The sequence below is a fragment of the Ceratina calcarata genome, unplaced genomic scaffold (genome assembly GCF_001652005.2).
Source record: "Ceratina calcarata isolate Rehan_Ccalc_2016 unplaced genomic scaffold, ASM165200v1 scaffold48.2, whole genome shotgun sequence".
In the NCBI taxonomy this organism is placed as follows: Eukaryota; Metazoa; Arthropoda; class Insecta; order Hymenoptera; family Apidae; genus Ceratina; species Ceratina calcarata.
In genome coordinates, this window is record NW_017172225.1 from 2,002,619 (window position 1) to 2,020,309 (window position 17,691).

At 42.8% G+C, this 17,691-nt stretch overlaps 5 protein-coding genes across 12 annotated transcripts in view; 1 reads left to right on the forward strand and 4 right to left on the reverse strand.

The window, feature by feature from the left end:
- The window catches only part of Reck (reversion-inducing-cysteine-rich protein with kazal motifs), an 11,361-nt gene extending 7,423 nt beyond the window's left edge, over positions 1-3,938 (reverse strand). Inside the window, exon 1 of the mRNA XM_018029258.2 lies at positions 3,678-3,938. Coding sequence (XP_017884747.1) covers positions 3,678-3,774 — 97 coding nt within the window. The 5' untranslated portion in view covers positions 3,775-3,938. The remainder of the gene's footprint in view (positions 1-3,677) is intronic.
- On the forward strand, positions 3,863-11,903 carry LOC108627789 (zinc finger-containing ubiquitin peptidase 1). Of its 4 annotated transcripts, none has more exons than XM_018029262.2 (9): positions 3,864-4,108; positions 7,413-7,644; positions 7,971-8,227; positions 8,293-8,596; positions 8,672-9,102; positions 9,172-9,574; positions 9,639-9,766; positions 9,839-10,062; positions 10,122-11,903. In XM_018029262.2, exons 2-9 carry the CDS (start codon positions 7,439-7,441, stop codon positions 10,164-10,166), a joined length of 1,998 nt encoding a protein of 665 aa, XP_017884751.1. In that variant the 5' UTR covers positions 3,864-4,108; positions 7,413-7,438; the 3' UTR covers positions 10,167-11,903. The 4 variants fall into 4 exon arrangements, with proteins under 4 accessions (XP_017884750.1, XP_017884751.1, XP_017884748.1 ...); XM_018029260.2 differs by lacking the exon at positions 3,864-4,108 and adding an exon at positions 6,209-6,954; XM_018029261.2 differs by having other exon boundaries at positions 3,863-4,108; positions 8,672-9,574.
- Positions 11,904-12,011: 108 nt separating this feature from the next.
- On the reverse strand, positions 12,012-12,698 carry Cox17 (Cytochrome c oxidase copper chaperone COX17). The gene is made up of 2 exons (XM_018029268.2): positions 12,437-12,698; positions 12,012-12,232 (listed from the first exon to the last, which is right to left on the reverse strand). The coding sequence occupies exons 1-2, from the start codon at positions 12,559-12,561 to the stop codon at positions 12,148-12,150; spliced, it is 210 nt and encodes a 69-aa protein (XP_017884757.1). The 5' UTR covers positions 12,562-12,698; the 3' UTR covers positions 12,012-12,147.
- A 400-nt stretch (positions 12,699-13,098) lies between these two features.
- zetaCOP (COPI coat complex subunit zeta) lies at positions 13,099-14,577 on the reverse strand. 4 transcript variants are annotated; one of them, XM_018029266.2, is made up of 6 exons: positions 14,490-14,577; positions 13,819-14,064; positions 13,610-13,743; positions 13,449-13,539; positions 13,312-13,320; positions 13,099-13,220 (listed from the first exon to the last, which is right to left on the reverse strand). In XM_018029266.2, exons 1-6 carry the CDS (start codon positions 14,505-14,507, stop codon positions 13,173-13,175), a joined length of 546 nt encoding a protein of 181 aa, XP_017884755.1. In that variant the 5' UTR covers positions 14,508-14,577; the 3' UTR covers positions 13,099-13,172. The 4 variants fall into 4 exon arrangements, with proteins under 4 accessions (XP_017884755.1, XP_017884752.1, XP_017884756.1 ...); XM_018029263.2 differs by having other exon boundaries at positions 14,292-14,554; XM_018029267.2 differs by lacking the exon at positions 13,312-13,320 and having other exon boundaries at positions 14,490-14,574.
- Positions 14,578-14,696: 119 nt separating this feature from the next.
- Sqor (Sulfide quinone oxidoreductase) lies at positions 14,697-16,893 on the reverse strand. Of its 2 annotated transcripts, none has more exons than XM_018028987.2 (9): positions 16,698-16,893; positions 16,451-16,562; positions 16,281-16,389; positions 15,988-16,212; positions 15,716-15,916; positions 15,441-15,650; positions 15,195-15,381; positions 14,879-15,125; positions 14,697-14,811 (listed from the first exon to the last, which is right to left on the reverse strand). In XM_018028987.2, exons 2-9 carry the CDS (start codon positions 16,558-16,560, stop codon positions 14,736-14,738), a joined length of 1,365 nt encoding a protein of 454 aa, XP_017884476.1. In that variant the 5' UTR covers positions 16,561-16,562; positions 16,698-16,893; the 3' UTR covers positions 14,697-14,735. The 2 variants fall into 2 exon arrangements, with proteins under 2 accessions (XP_017884476.1, XP_017884474.1); XM_018028985.2 differs by having other exon boundaries at positions 16,451-16,618.
- Positions 16,894-17,691: the final 798 nt, after the last annotated feature.

Consider the following 17,691-nt stretch of genomic DNA (forward strand, 5'->3'; position numbering starts at 1 on the left):
CTATTGACGCTAGCGACAAACTTTTACACAGAAATTATAGATCTCGTCATCCTCTACAAGAAAGGTTGTATACAATTTTCCCGTAGATTCAACGGTTTAGGAGTAATTAAGGAAAAATTAAATTTTCTTCCAAAAGTTCGCCGTTTCGACGCTGGGATGGTCGGATTTCGTCAACATCAATAAAATGCCAAATAATCATACGTAACTCGTTAAATATCGAAATTAGAAGGAAAACAACTTTTATTTGAAGCATTTTTCGCAATTTTGAAAGAAAAATAAATTTCGTCAGCGTCAATACTTAATTGGATATTTCCTTCTATACTTTTTAGCACGTAGCTATTTATTATTAGCATTATTCTTCCGACGTCTGATTTCTTTTTAATTGTAGGAAATGCGTTTTTCTAAGGTACATAAACTTTTGGGATTAACTATATAGCCAATACATCCTTAAGCAATTTCATTGATCTCGTGCGATCTACAGACTTTAGTTTCTTTTTTGTATCTGAAGATATTAAACAGATATCGATCAGTGCAGAATATAATTTGTTACTTTCTGCTTTCTCTCTTGCCTCCGCTCTGTGACCCCCCTTAACTACCCTAAATAATTTCACACACCCTAGCGAACTGTATGATGTCAGCAGTGGACGCACTTTTTTTTTGGCGTCTCGGGAGATAGCGCATAACTTGGCCTCTTTTAGTTATTCTTGTACGAAAAAATTATTTTACACAGTTCATTTATAGGCAAATACATCCATAAAGTTTAAAAAAATTCCATAGAATACTTTTCTTAAAAAAAAATTCCGAAAATGACCTAAATTTTAGGCTGTCACACTGGGAAGGTCCCATAAGCGGTGAACGGTACGCGACACGTTGGGGTTCAAATAGTTGGAAAGTCGATGCACGATGGTACCCTGATGCAAATTCTTGGAAAGTTTTCCAACTTCCTGGCTTATCTTCCATCTGGCTGGCAGGATTATTATCGGTCGGGCGTGGGAGAATCGCGCGAGTTTTACGAGTGCAACGACGTCGATGTCACGCATTCGCGAGGAGGACGCATCTGCCCGAGCGTACCCTTTCTTGTGCATGTGCGATGCGAGTACGTGGAAAGAAATTGATGTTGACACATCCTTCCAATTGTCCAGTCATCCACTTGTTAACCCTCCGTCCTACCATTTTCTCTTTCATTTTTCTTAAACCATCGCTCATAGCGAGTCCGTTAAGGCGTCTCATGCCTCGAAAGTTCGATCGAGGCTTTCATTTAATTACAATTCTAATACGAATTGTACGCCAATTGCTCGTTCTTGCTCAACCTGTTGCCCTAATTAACTCGTTTGCTTCCGCTGATACGCAGTTAGTTACATCACGCTTATTGCTTTCGTTGGTCGTAGAATAAAGAGCATCTTCATGTAAAACGTTTCTATTTAGATAGTCAGAATTAAAATAGACTTTTTACGTTTTGTCGTCGACTTCCTGTTTAGAACGCGCAAAGGACAGACCGTAGTATTCGCATAACTGACGTAACGTTTCGCGATCGGCCAAGAAATAATAGGAATAAAAAGTGCGCGGGAGTACGAGAGCGAGAGAGAGAAAGAGAGCAAGGGGAGATACGTGTCTCTCGACGTGTTTTTATCCGGCGTGAAGCTGTCACGGGGGTTTTATGTGTTTATTTATCTCTCCACTCTCTCGACACGCCACGAACATGTATCGAGAGATGCAGAGTAGTATATGCTCCTACACGCTGCCGATTGGAAGTCGCGTTCTCCTTTAACCCCATCGCTCCTTTCTTTTTTGGCAACGCGTTCCGCGACAACCGGTCCGCGATCGTTCCCCGGGGATCCTCGGGACAGGATGAATCCTCCGGGAAGCCCCGAGCTCCCTCTAATTGCGTGTACCGTTCCGACACTCAAATCCGCTTTCTCACTTCCAAATGTCGTCCCACATCGAACGAAACATTTTCGTCAGACCGATTGATGCAGTGCGGATTGGATATGCTCAAAGTGTCGATACAAATCGGTTGCGCAACGTCGCGTTCCAATTTCCAACTGATAGACAGGCGAAATTGCAATTGCATTGCGTTGAATAGAAAGGATTTACGCGTCGGACTCGCGTCGGTCTCTCGCGTATTACAACGAGCAGAGGCCAGAGGCTACAGACATTATATTTCACGGTCCTTAACCGATGCCGGACTGAAATTACCTTAACGATGCCTCATTGCGACTACCAGAAGGGTAGTCGAACCAAACGAACCTTTTATGATTCATGATTTATCGAAGGAGCCAGCCTAGTTCCGCACACGGTCGTCGGAGATGAGCGATTCGCGGCGTGGATCAGAGATCCAAAATCAATTATATCTTTCATTGATTTAGTATTTCGTCGTGAACGAACGGGTTCTAAGAATAATTGATCCGTACTCGGCGCGCTTTAAATCGTCGTATCAGAATAAACAGCCGTTCTACCGAAACGACAGCTTCCGATCGACGATAAACTCGGAGCTTGTCTAGCGCGTTAGCGTTGCGCGACATAAATATCGAGGCTGGTTCTTAGCGTGCACTCGTTATTGCACCGTGCGTGTAAAAACCCTCGACGCCTGTGGGGCAGGGGCAAAAAAAATGGCACGATTTATGAGGTATCAATTAACCCGGTATTATTCGTACCCTTGCATGTACAACGTTTCCCAACCACTTTGGTTTACAAGAGCAATGTTCGAAAGATAATCTGCATAAGAGCAATTGCTGTTTAAAAATGCCGACTCCCTTCCTTCGGGGCCACGCCGGTGGTCCCGGGGAACAAAAGTCGCGGACCCGGTCGCGTGCGAAGCAATAAGTCAGCGAACGGAACAGTGGAAAGGTGAGAGAAAACGCGACGGCGCGTTATCACCGCCGATTTCGTTCCGCGAATATATGAGAAGAGCTGCCGATGTCTCGTTTTCTTTCTGTGCCAGCGCTACCCTTTTCTCTTATTGCGCGCAGGAAGCTGAAGAAAGGCAGAGGCGAAGGACCGTTAGCGACACCTCGTTCACGCACGTGCGTCGCGCATTCTCAGGGTGTAAAGAGCGATTTCGAAAATGGCAAACGTGATCGCGAATAATATTAATTATGCGAAGATGCTATGGTTGTTTTGTTGGAAACGCAGACTGAGACTTCGGTAGAAACGAGGAGTTGAAGAGATGAATCGTGGATTATTTTAAAAATCTATTAATCGGTTTCGCCGCGCTAAAATACCCGCGCATATCTCACGGGTCTTTGTCACCGTCAACAACGTCCCGGCCACATGTGCGCCTCTTCCCTCTGTCTCTCTTTTCCGTATTAATTCTCGCGCCGCTTTTGTCAGCGTTTACTCCTCCGCTCCTTCTTTTTCCACTCTCTTTTTAGCCTCTTCCTGTTCGATTCGCGCGCTCTGTGATCTTAATGCTCTCCCTTCTTCGAGACGCATCGTCGTCGTATCGTCACACTCGAGAAACGGGACGGGGCTTCTCCTTATCGAGTTCCCGCGGCTAAGTACGTACTCGAGCGTCGATAGATAACTTTGCCTCTTACCGAATCCGGGGATTAAAGAACTTTGTCACATATCAATTAACAGATCCACGAATGTGTAAGCGATTTTCATTACTAAACGTATGACGTCACTGATATTTTTTAATTATTTTCATAAAAAAGAAGATGTTTAAAAAAAGTTACCTTGCGTGGCGTCGAGGAAGGGATCGGTAGCAACGAGGACCGCCAGAGCAGCGATCAACGACGCGATCAAGAGCATCGTCGGTTTCGTTCGATCCATGTCTCACTGTTTACCACCGACGCATCGTTAACGCACGGAGACGATCGCGAAAGAACGTGACAGAGCTAAAGGCATGTCGGCGAAGCGCACTGGAGCGCAGCCCGCGAGCGACTGGAGTCGAGAGCTTTTCGTCGCACACTTTGCGGCCTCGGGCCTCCGGTTCAAGCTTTTTACTCGGACCCAACGTGGTCGAGAGGAGGACGGACAGAAGCAAGCGAGAGGGCAGAAGAAAGGACGGAGAGCACGTGTGGGAGGAGGGAAAAGACGCGTGGCGCGTTGTCACGCAGTGCAAGTGCTATTGTGACGTCTCCGAGCTGTACCTACACGCTTCTCGGTACGTATCTTTCTCCCTCCGCTCCCTCCCCGACCGTCCCTTATCCTCGCCAAGGAATTTCGCCCATAATTCAATTATCCAGCCTTTCCGTGCGAGCAGCGTGCATCTTACATTTTGAGAAAAATAGACGAAAACTTTCCAGAGACGCGTTAGTCACCGGCCAACTCTCTTATCTTCCCCCGGACAAGATTGACCGAACGGTTTCTCATAGAACCTCATAAATTCGAAGGAGCCGGGTAAACCGATAACCCGTGTTTGTACTTCCTCTGATAGCGATTGAGACGTGAATCGAATTAGCCGTGCGTATCGAAATTTTTGTAATCTATAAAATGACGGCTGACGCCGGAACCCCTCGTGAAGCGAATCGACTCGAATAATTTATTAATTTATTCTGCCGATAAATCTGTCTCAATCCGCACGTAGGCTGCGGATGGATTGTTCCCTCTCTGTCTTACGTTCCACCGCTTTCATTCCGCTGGTACCTCGCCTTAGATGAAGCTTGTTATTTCATCGGTAGATGCGCGCACGCAACCGTTATTCAAGATAACAATTTTATCGCCGGTAATCATAATACAATTCATGTAATTACCGGCCTAAGAGAAAATGGAAAATTCGATAGGCCACGGACGAAACCAGTTTCCTGGTTGTACCGGTTCGCGCAGCGCGTCGTCACTTTGTACACTGTGAGGACCATTATTAATGTAACGCGGCGACTAATTTGCAAAATTAGTGGTCGGACGGCATTATGTTCGTGACCAGCATCTTTGACATTAACAAAGACGTTTCCCCCCCTCCGAAGGGAAACGGTATAAAATTCCCCTTTTCTCGTTTCAATGGATATTAAATATTTTTAAGATGCACCGACCACGGCGAAGCGATTATTAACGACGATGATTTGGTACAAACGCGTAAGGGACTGAATTTTATTATCGAGTACGGAGAGTCCTGTTGAAGAGTCTCGATAATAGCTGAGATTTTCACTTACGAGTATGATAGCTGTAGTTTAAGAGAACTGTTTTCGCCGTAACAAGGCGCAATTGGCACCTTGAGCCAATCGCGCGATTAATTTATAACGATTAAGTCCTCGTGCCTTGGATAATTGATGCTTTTCTGGTTCTATCGTTTTTTCCGCGTTCGCCGTCGATGCCGGAAAAACGTTTTCGCAACGTGGACTTCGCTCGGTCGTGTTTAACTCACTTAAAAGTAGTCGCAATGGTTATTAATCGTCCAGCGGAGAGAGAGCGTCGTTTAATTGTACGCTGTTTATTCTGATTTCCTATACGGCCGACTAGTTTTAAGCGCGTTCCAACTTAGTCTAATCGATTTACAACCGTGTTTCTTTCTATATTTACAATTCTAATTTTTCTAAACCGATGGGAGATAATGTGGAACCGCTGAAGAGACTCGGGAAGGTGTCCAACGCGGTAAAATAAATTCGCCGGCGATTTATTTTCCGTGCATGCGCGTTTCACGTATTTGACTCACGCTCGAGCGAAAGGAAAGAGGAGGGACAGAACGACCGAATAGTTCTGTGAACATTGCATCCTCCGTCAATCGTCGGCTGCATGTCAATGAACCTAGCGTCCGCGGCGATAGAAATTGAGGACCGGCGAAGTAACCAGCTTCTCGCGTCGTGAGAAATCCGCTCGCAAAATAGACTTGTTCGCAGGAACGCGCCGAACGCAATTAGAATCGCCGATTCTCTCTCGCTCACTATTTTTCCCTATTTTCTTTTATATGCAAATCGAACGATAGGTTGACATAAACAACGTTTGCTTGCTCTCTGAACCTGAACATAGTCGCAGCCAATTGTAATTTGGATAATGCGACGCGTCGAACCTTTCGCCGGCTTGTTATTATGGAAAATCTCGTGGCAGACAATAGGAATATGATCAGTGAAATGCGAATGCGACGAACCGGCAATAAGTACAGTTCACAAAAAATTCATCGAAGCCTTTTACAGAGGAATCCCCTTCGAACAGCAACGGTGGAATCTGTGATTCGTGACAAATCCGCGATTTCTGTATTCGGGGTAGCTACCCCGTTACCGACGGCGTGTGTCAAGGGTGTTGGTGGCGCCTTCGTCAAGGTCTGCGTACGCGGATCCGTCCGAAGGGGTAACTAGCGGAGGGTCGACTCTCGCCAGTAGGGGTGAAAACTTTTCCGTGCTAATGTCGGGATGGATCGCCGCGGTTGTATGAAGTAAAACGAGGCGCCGTGTTAGGCATTTGCGGCCTGCACGGACGCCTGTGCGTGCACCTGTTTCGCGACAGCAAAGGGGTCGGTCGCGATATCCGTGCAGGGGTAGCCGTCGCGAACCAACGAATCCAATTAAGATCCGCTGAGTTTCCGATGCGACGGGTGTCAGTATCGCGATAGTGCACGCGGCGTTTAACCGCGACGTTAAATGGGTCAACCCAACCCAGCGACCTAACTGGTGTTCTCGTTTCCTACGCGTGTCCACTCGGTTGGCCTAGTTTCCTCGTTCGACACGGGCGCACACCGTGCGACCTCCCCTGATCGGTTCAGGAAAGTCGCCAATTATTATTATTGTCCGTTGTTCGTCAACCCTTTGACGTTCCGTCGTCGACGTCGCCATCGTCGTGTCACAGGCTCCGTCGATCGAACCCTCTCTCGTCCTCTCTCCACGGTCTCCTTCGGGACGCGATTATGGGATCCACGTCGCGGATACGCGTTTGATCGACACGCTGCTACACGCGGGCAAGTCCGATAACACGGCTGGTGACCGATGCATCCCGCGAATCGCGATAATCGCCTCTCATCAGTGAAGATCGTTGCATCGCAGATGTTCCTCTGAGGTATCGCAGGAGTGAATCGCATTCAAGGTGCGAATTATTCCTCTACTATGTCCTCTGTCGTATGAACAGGGGTTGTACGCGTTCTCTCGTCGCGAATAAACGAGCAAGTCGAGTGCTGTGAAAGTAAATTCTCCTTAAGGACATCGTTGCGCGGGTAATCACGGTTGTGCAGTTGCATTTTGGGAAAGCTAAGGGGTAACAACGGTGCGGACACTTGTACGCGACTAACGCGACCCTGAATTCAATTATCGATTCATCCGGAATATACACGACGGTGCATTTTTGATACACCGGTGCAACTCACTTTCAGTTCCTGTCATATGACACTCCGTTCATTGAGAAGATGAACCTACCCTTTGCTCGGGTGAAATTCGAATCTCTCGCGGTTCGATCAAATTTTCCTAAACGAACTCCGACCGGTTCGGCTCCTAAAAATCCTGAAAGGGTGCGAGGACGTGCGACCGAACGTTGTATTTTTATTGCAGAAGAGCGTGGGTCGCATGTAATAAAAATGGCGGCGAGTAAACCACCGGAAATGAATTATACCTGCGAGATCTGCGGGCTGGAGGGGTTCAACGACGAGGAGATGAGATCGCACATGGTGTTCTATCATCTGCAGGGGGCCGCGAACTGTCCGTTCTGCGATTTGGGAGAGATCTCACCGACGGAGATGTTGACTCACGTCAACAGTGCCCATCTCGATTACTTAACGCCGAGGTACGTTTATTTACGTGTAGAACGTTGATCCGGCAGGCAGTGAACCGTTCGAACCGTTCGAATCGTTCAATTGCTCGCCGCAAAAATGGGCCTTAGATGTCGCTGATCCTTTAGAAAGTTTGTGTATACCTGAAATAGGAACACCGGTGCCGGTGTTGATCGTTCGATTTATATTATAATAGTTCCGTAAAGTTGATCCTGCGAACGATGATAAAGAAAAGAAGGAAACTGGGAAATAAGTCGTACTCTTAGTAATAAATACCTCATTTATTTTCTTTAAGTGTAGTGATTTCATCGTTTACAACGATTGTCTGTTATGATTGCAGTACACCGGAGAATGATATGATGGCATTCATCGACGACGACTCGTTGGTGGACGATAGAAGGCACGATGAATGCCGCGGTCCATGTCCTTCTCCGACCATGTCCCCGAGTCCTCCACTTCTTCAGAACGGATGGAGCAGTTCGTTCAGCCCTCGTGCTAAGCCAGTGAATCAAGAGATTCCTAAACCAGAACCACAGATCGCTAGTTCTAATGTGAATAATAATAATAACAATAATAACATCGGTAACGTAAACAACGGTAAGGATCGTGATCTTATTTTCTCGCGATGAGAACGAAATATGTGAATGATGAATTGATCGCAGTTATCGAGGGTGCAGCTGGTCATGGATCGCCGCTGCGTTCGGGCCTAAATTTGCAGCTACGATCTCACGCCACGCCGAAACTTCCAGTTCAAGAGTGTCCGATGTGCCCGTACAGTTCCGACAGCCCTTTGAGGCTAGAGGAGCATATCAACAGGCAACACTTTGATCTCACGTCGCCGTCCTTTCCGCCTGAATCTCCGCCGTCCCGTGACGGCGTCTTTAACTGCCCTTTGTGCGTCACGTCTTTTCCAAATTCTTCTGACCTCGTTTTGCACGTAAACATCGAGCACAAAGATATTCTCAGGTATGATGAACGTTACTGAGACACGCGATGTAGATCGTCTGCAAGGAATACATTTCATGTCTCATCCCAATGCAGTCCCGCGAACGGCGCGGCTTGCCAGTCGGCGCAGGAAACGATCAGCGGCGGCGATACACCGGCGTGTCCTGTATGCTTCACCACTTCGTTCAAAAACAACGACGACTTAACGGCGCACATCGAGGAACACTTTAGCAAAAAGTGCACCCCGTCTCCCATAACTCCGGACTTGTCCACCGACAGAATGTTGGCAAAGGACATGGAGAGGCTCGAGAAGGAGCTGAGGAAACTGCGCGAGCAACGGGAGTTCGAGATGCTCAGGGCGCAATACGGGATGGACAATCAGGGAAATTTTCGAGAGCAGAGCGTCACCAATATGCAGCGGGCTGTGTATTCGGGGGAGATGACGATCGCCGATTATTACGAGAGGCAAACAGAGCTTAGAGTAGCCGAGAGCAGCGGAATCGACGACGGCAGCTCTTGTACACGCGGTAATCGCATCAACTTTCTTCGGGATGTTTTGCATTCGTCAACTTGTTTCTTCTCTTGTTCTCGTTTAGGATTGCTTCCCAAGATACGGGCCGTCAGTCAAGCGTGTAGCAACGTGTTGAGCACCTGGATGTGTTCGACCGTGGATCACTACGCGACGACGTACGGCGACAAAGGATGGGGATGCGGCTACAGGAATTTGCAAATGTTGATCTCGTCGCTGCTCCAACATACAGGGTACAATGAGTTATTTTATAAAGCGTGGAACTCCGGCCTGGGCGGCGGTAGCTCGACGAAGAATCCGCTGCGAAGTTCTATACCGTCGATCTCGCGGCTTCAGAAAATGATTGAGTGCGCCTGGGCCCAGGGCTTCGACACTCAGGGAGCGGAACAGTTAGGAGGGAAATTGGTGAACACTAGGAAATGGATCGGTGCCACGGAAGTGGACATACTGTTGTCTAGTTTGAGAATAAAGTACGTCCTCCCGAGCTTCGATTCTTCGATATCGTACATGACACGATGTTTTTTTTTTACTCAGGTGCCAGCTGGTAGATTTTTATACACCAACCAATTCCGACGGCGGACATCCGGAAATGTTTAATTGGGTTTTACAATATTTCCAGCGGTGCGATGATTTCAAGCCACCTCTCTACTTGCAGCATCAAGGTAAATCGTTTGATACGATGAGTATGAGAACGGAACAGGCTATACGGTATACGTTGTTAATCGTGTACGCAGGTCACAGTAGAACGATAATAGGAGTAGAACAATTGAGGGATGGTTCGATAACGATGTTAGTGCTTGATCCAAGCCACAGTCCGGCACAAATGGCACAGTTTAATAGTACAAGTAGCGCACTCGGTGCCATGCGTTTGGTACGCAAGTCGATCGCAGCAATGAAGGCGAGACAATATCAAGTAGTCGCCATTACCGGTATCATGGAGACCGAGATGGAGTATCATGTAAGTGTCCATCACTTCGTCGCACGCTTTCCACTTACAGTATTCTCGATCTCTTCCAGGAAAGCAAAGTGTTACGTTTGATCCGCGTACCGCAAGATAGGTGAGATTTACTGGCCCTGAGAAAAGTAAAAACTTTTGGGAAGACGATAGACTGCCTCATACCAATTTTCTCCAGTATCCTTCAAGTTACATGACCGCAATGTTCTAGGTTTTATCGTTAGGAGACTTTGCTCCACTGTATAGTAGTTGCAGAAGTGTTATTTAAATTTTTGTTTTAATCTTGCATTTTTTAACCGCGGCCGATGTCCGACCGCGGTTACTCGAATCACGTATTTGTCTATAAGCCTTCGTCGCGATTCACGGGACGAGGAGAAAGAACGACGGCAAGTCGTCGTTTCTGAAAATAAAAAACAAGTGTCTATATGTCGCGCGTATCGATTTAACTTATTCTTTGATCCAGAAATCAGCTCCGGGAATAATTAAGGTGCGGACTTGGGAAAAAAGGAAAGTTACCGTGTGATATTTAACGAATAGGATAAATGCGACCGCCGTTTCTTGTTCACACCGTGTTCTGCTCAATCTTTCGTTGCACCGAACAGGCTGAGCTAATTTTTTAGTCGACCAATCGTCCTACACGCCGATCGGTTGCATGCGCGGGAAAAGCCACGTGGCAGAGCTTTGAAATGGAAAAGACGAAACTCTTTCGTAGCTGTGATGCTGTTATCGATTTAAAGAATGAAGAATGCTGAATCACACCGACTTGAAATAATATTTTTGGAGACACTCCACCACGAACGAAACACGTTAACCAAACGAGTTTTAACTAACTTGTACCGCGTTCTAACTTCTATAATATGTACATCCGTCTCGCCCTTTCTCTCTTTTATCTCGTACCTTACATTTTTAACGAACGTTGTTGTCAAAATGTTGTCAATTTTTAGTGAATACGAAAAATTTACCAAATAATCGCGATAATAAATTTTATACACCGTCGATGGAACATGATCGAACGATATTTTTATTATCGTTGCTTTTACACAGTTTTTGGGGTGTCTACAAGAATAATTCAAAGAAACCAGACATATTTCCATATATTAATATACATTTATCTATACTATACGTATACACAAATAGTATATTGCACACGAATTCTTCGTTATATTAAACAACACCTCACTCACTCATACATAAAGTACAACTATACTTTCATACTACTTATAAATATTATTCTATTTAATTATCCAAGTTAATTTAAGGCTACCTATACCTTTAAACCGTAAGTTTCGAAGGCGATGTTGTGACGGAGAAACCAAAGACGAAATACCACAGTCCATGTTAACTTGTTTATATTTTATAGCGCATGCTGGAAATTGTTACGTTCGTTTTATCATTAAATGTACCATCGGTATTATCGTCATTGTTGCCATTAACGTTATCGCATCTGTTGTACCTTATCAATTGTACTCGTTGCACGAGATCCGTTCAGTACGATTTAAAAGGCAATGATGATCATTCAAGGAAAATCCAACGTACTGTTTCGATGAACAGATACTTATTAGGTTTAGTAACGCGGTGAATCTTATGCGGTACTAAAGCTAATAACATACCGATTCGGACGAAGATTTGTCTTTCTGCTCAGTAGCACCAGATGCAATAAATAATCACGACTGAAGTAAAGATATTACAATTGTGATCGTTGATTTATATTTCGAATTTCGTCGTGCAATGGAATTGTTACGAAATGTAAAAAGAAAATGAAATGAACAAGGGACTTTGCATTATTCATATTACTCAGTTCACATATGTCAAATTAAAATATATGCTTTGTTAGAATTCCCAATCTCATGTGTAATTGTTTTATATGCCATTCAAAGGTGCGAGAAATCGTGTTTCTCTTTCGATCATGCCCGGGTGGGGTACCTAATTTTATTTTCAAATAAACACTCAGCTGATTACAAAAAGAATAATTTATTTCATAATAAATTAAATATTAAGTATGCTTGCATCGTTTTCATCAATGCTAAATCATTTATGCACAAAGTAAATTTCTATAACCTGAGAATTTGTGTTAACGTGGTATACGTATTATATGTTAAATCCTAACGTCCGCATACAAGCTTTATGCGCTTCTATTAAATGTTGGCAATCTGCTTCGCCTTTGGTAATGATACTGAAAACAATAAATATTTCATCATAAAACAATTTGAGTAAAACGATTACATTAGGTTAAGGTTAAAGGCTACGTAAACCGATTTAAATTACGTTAGATTTAATTTAAGCTCAATCACAGAATTAATTTTCCTACTCGTCATTTATTTTAAATCGAATTCGGATGAAGACATCGTATAATAAATAGTTTTAAATACATATTTACCAATCGTCTCTTATCTTCTTCGTCTCGGGGCAAGCACAGCAGGGTTTCAAAGGTTTATTATCAGATTTTCCTGCTTCCTTCGATTCTGCACTAACGTGGCTCGGTTTTTCGTTTGCGTTACCCATTATTATGCAATAATTTTAAATGTTACAATAAAAATCTTCATGTGCTCTTCGATAGAGTACAATTGCATACAGTCCGTGTGCTAACCTGCTAACATGCGATAATGTGAGTATGACACCGGCACAGCGCACATCATTGACCAACATGGCGGCTTAATTGAATGTCCGTGGCTTTACCACTACTTCTACAAGATCAATACAAATCAATACAACATACAACTACAATATGAAATCTCGAAGGAATTAAAATTTTTTTCTCAGAATTTCGTAAAATGCTCCGAATAAAAATTGTAGCTATAAAAAAGGTCCTATACAATTGCTCTTCTATCTCGTATACTTCAGTAGTAATCGATTAATTATTTCGTTCATCGTCAAATATTTCTCAACGAGTGGAGTCAGAAGGAAATTGCGTAGAACCTTTTGCCTTATAGTCAGTTGAAAATTAACAGGGAAAGTCATTAGACTGAAGAAAGAAAATGTATTCGGAAGTCAAATGAACAGTGGCAGAACAATTATTAAATATCAATGAAAAGTACTAAGTAAGGAATGTATAATACTTTTATATTTGAAAAGATTAATTTGATACACATACACGTTAGATCTTCTGACATAGTTTATTTTAATAAAGACCACTTCAGTTGCTCTTTTGCGGACTGTAGCACCTAGAACAGAAAGATATGATTTATCGATTTAAATGTAAATCGAATGGAAATTTGTTGAATAATTCTGGCTTCTAAAATCACAAAAACTTACAATCAGAGACTGTGCGAGGAATGTAGAATGATGCATGAACACAAAATAAAAAAATCGAAAATGTATCTATATGGTAAATGGACATAGGCTTCGCTATGCCATTAAGTCAATTAGATGTATTTAGTAGTACTTATTACCTGTGCGACTGTCTGTTCTCCGAGAGGGATATCATCCGTCCTTAATGCTACCCTTTGAACAACGCTCGAAGCGTCAGCATCGAGAATGATTCTAAAACGTGACACTCCTTTAACGTAACACGTCTTTCAATCAAGGATCATTTAAACAATTTTCTATTTACCCTCCATCGCATATCTCATCCATTGCCAGCATGACTATGTCCAGGCTATCTAAAACGGCTCTCTTCTCAACATTCTTTCTCAAAATCTGACTCACCGAATCGTACAAACAGTTTAACACGCTCATTAGAATCAGCTATGAAATAGAATGGAAAACATAAGAATGTTAATTGACATAAACGATATGTAACATGGCTATTGAATTACATACCTCGTTTTCGTGGGAGAGTCCCATAACGTAAAAGAATAAATCTACATTGCTCTTGTAAATGCACGTTAAACCATCTAGCATAATAATCTCGGCATTGGCTCTGTGAGTTTTGCTAAACAGATTCTTCTCAAACATTTTCTGGTCCTTCGGAGTGGGAAACAAATTTTTGTCATAGTACTTGGCCAATATCCTGTTGCCATCGTTATCCAGGATGGCCATACCTTTCACAGTATATAACGTCGGTTCCTAAGGATGCGATATACAAATATATATTACATTAAAACACAAGACACAATATTTATCCCATGTATGCACCCATGTAACGCTCTAGTTTAAGCCTTTCTTAACAACCACAAGCATGTTACACAATTTGAAACAAGTTAGAAGTACTTTCATTTAAGTATTATTTCTCTGAGGGACTGTAAATGGGAACAGATATGGAAAGCAAACTTAAAATCAGTAATAAATCATACGCGCTGCCAAAAATCACGATCCTGGTCACCCTGAGGCATTGTAGAATGGTTATGTTGCACAACTTTCGATGATCCACCACGATTCATGATTACAATTGCACGAGACGATACTTACATCGACAACATATCATTAAAAAGGTGCACTTTGCTATATACGATCTAAATGAAGAAACGTAACACTCACGCTGAAAAACCTACCAATAACTGACCATCCATGTTAACGTCAAACCTGACGTGTCAATGTCCACTTTACCGCAGTGATGGCATCGTGGAATTTTTAACCCATGCGCACTGATGCGCACTACAATTTGCTAGATATTTTGCTTCGTTCATTCGAAATCGTTTCATAAAATTAGTCATGATAGAAAATGTAATCAAATTTTATTATATCGATCAACAGCTGTCTACATATAAAATTTATTTTGTACAGCTAACATATTTATATTAAATTCGGACGGTCTCCTCCTTCTTTATTAAATTCGAGTATTTCCGTAGAAACTCAGGTCCATCCCACTTCCCACTGTAATTAAAACAGTATTATTATGCTTGTCCTTTATATCAGTCAAACATGATCACGGCGAATTTACCGAGTCATTAGGGTCCAGTAGACGAAAGGGAATCCGTAAACCTTGAGGAGATACGTGAAAAAGTATTCCCGTCCCTGGTTCACTGGGAACGTCTCCATCGGTTGCAAATTATAATCGAATTCAGCCAAGATGCATGTTCTATAACCAGTGACCAAGGGACAAGACGAATAACCGTTATAAGCCATGACCATTGGCTTACCAGCCAATTCATCGATTATATTTTTATACAACACTTTCCCCTGAGCCGCTATACAGACAATTTTTTATATTATTAACTTAAATGAGACTTTAGTTCTGTTCCCAAATTTTGCTATACCTATCGCTGCCATCGTTTTAGAATTCGGACTACTGGTACAGTCTCCGATTCCGTAGACATTCGAGTATTTCGTGTGTCGCAATGTTTTAGGATCGACAGACAGAAATCCTGCTTCATTCGTTAAAGAAGGATGTTTCTTCAAAACGTCGGGTGGTCCCATTGGCGGGCACACGTGAAGCAATGAATACTAAACACAAAACGTTGGAAGTGATAATACGAACATCACTGCTTAATAGCAATAAGTACCTTCTCGACGAACGTCTCTTTGGAGTCACCCAATTTCTCGAATACAGCTTCTCCTTTAGTTGGGTCTATCTTTACCAGATTTGTCTGAACGTTCACAGTAATATTCCTTCGCTTGCACACCTCCCAAAGAGCGTCGGCATACTTTTTAACGCCGAATATTACGGGCAGAGCCGTATTGTACTTGACTTTTACATTATCGCGTACCTTTTGCTTTGAACAAAACGATTATTAATGCGATGAACAGATGAATAGAATCGTAATACGATTAGATTTACTTTACGAAAATATTCCTCGGCAATGTACGCGATCTTCTGCGGAGCACCAGGGCATTTGACGGGGCTGTTAGGGAAAGTAAAGATCGCAGTGCCTTCCTTGGTTCTTGCAATTTTCGGGAATACATTTGCGACAGTGTCGGGCCCATAGATAGAACAAACTTGGGATGTACTATCTTTGAGGCTCTCTGTTAAACCTGGTATCTGTGCGATGTGAAACAAATTTGATTTCTCTTTGAAACGTGGAGAGGAGAATATATTTTGTCCGACCTCACTTTTTCCCAAAACAACTGCAATCCCATTGCGACGATCATGATTTCGTATTGAACGGTGTCCCCATTGCTCATAGCAACTTGGTTCTGTGCTGGTTCGAAACTTGTTACACTCTCTTGAAACCACGTGGCGTTCCTCGGTAAGGTATCTTTCATCGATCTCTTCGAATCGTCAAAAGATCTTATTCCACCACCGATCAAAGTAAACATTGGTTGATAATAATGCACCTAACAAATATTATCCTGATTAGCACGATCAAATAAATGAGAAATAATGACGGAAACGGGATACTTACTTCGCTTGGTTCTACTATCACAACTTGCTTTGGATCTTTAAACTTGTTCGCGAGTTTCGCAGCCATGCTACAACCACCGGTACCACCTCCGACCACCAGCACTTTGCATCTACAGCGTTTTGCTTGATTAGCACTAATATTCATACGCTCTTGTTACTGATTTTACTTACGTGTGATGAATATCTCTGTATCCATTCTTAATTACAATGGATCGTTTAAAGGCTTGTAAACTGCAGGCATTTAGACAGTACATGGTACGTAAACTCCTTATATGACTCATTTCTGAGGCAAACAGAGGTAGATTCATAAATAGAATTCGTACGATTGAATTATCGTGACTGTTCGAAGGAGATTGATCGAAATAAAATATCTAATCAATGTTCGGGACGTAAGAGTACGGACGTGGAGTACACTTACTTGATTAATGATAAGTAACTGGTTACTTCAAAAGTATCTTCATGAAACTAGTTCAGTATAATATATTCGTCGAATCACAAATAAGTGATATTACAGTAGAATGTCTCGACATGTCAAGCGGACGTTTGCAATTACACTTGCGACGGCAGTTGCTAACTAGTGTGTATAGGTAAGCTAACTCGGAATAATACTTACAATACCCATTTGACCTTGACATCGAAGCAACGCGCAAGCGTGTATTTCAATTTCGAATGATAGAATCTTACCCTCTTCTTATTTTGCAATTAAACGTTTTCGATAAGATAAATCAGATGGGAAAAGTCGGACGGGGCTTGAAATGATAAAAATTGTTGTCTTAGTCATTCTTTTGCTTCTCTCTTTATTGAGAATAACTTTTGAACGCCGCCTGGAAATAGGCAAGCTCTGCTCAAACCCCGAAAATCATCAGTCATGAGAGAAAACAAGAGATGTATACATTTTCGTAACGTAAAAATCAGAAAACTAAATATATTTGATCGATAAAAGTCGCACGTAAGTAAATCACAAAACATGATCATTGCACTCGTAATTCGAGTGTACGAAAGACCGAAATTGTTTGCGCGGAAATAATATCGATGCCACAGCGAAAATTATCTTACATTAAAACGCATTTGTAAACTGTATCGTTCGTCTTTTAATAAGAATATGACTAAGGATACTTTCTCACGACCGAGAATTTTCGGATTGAGCGTGTATCCACGATACGCAAGCTTCTCAGCTTGCGCGTGAAATACAAATGCACGATCTTGCAAACGATAATAATAATAATAGTAATAATAATAAGTATACACTCTAGTGAATGATCATCGCTTCTATTTAATAAGAAAAAATTTATTTACAATTCGGACACGGTTCATCTTTCGGTTCATCCTCCGCGTTCGTTTGAAACTAAAAAAAAAATCGATTCCACTTTCCATGGCGATTCAAATAGTACTCACTTTTGTCCGAAGAAAGA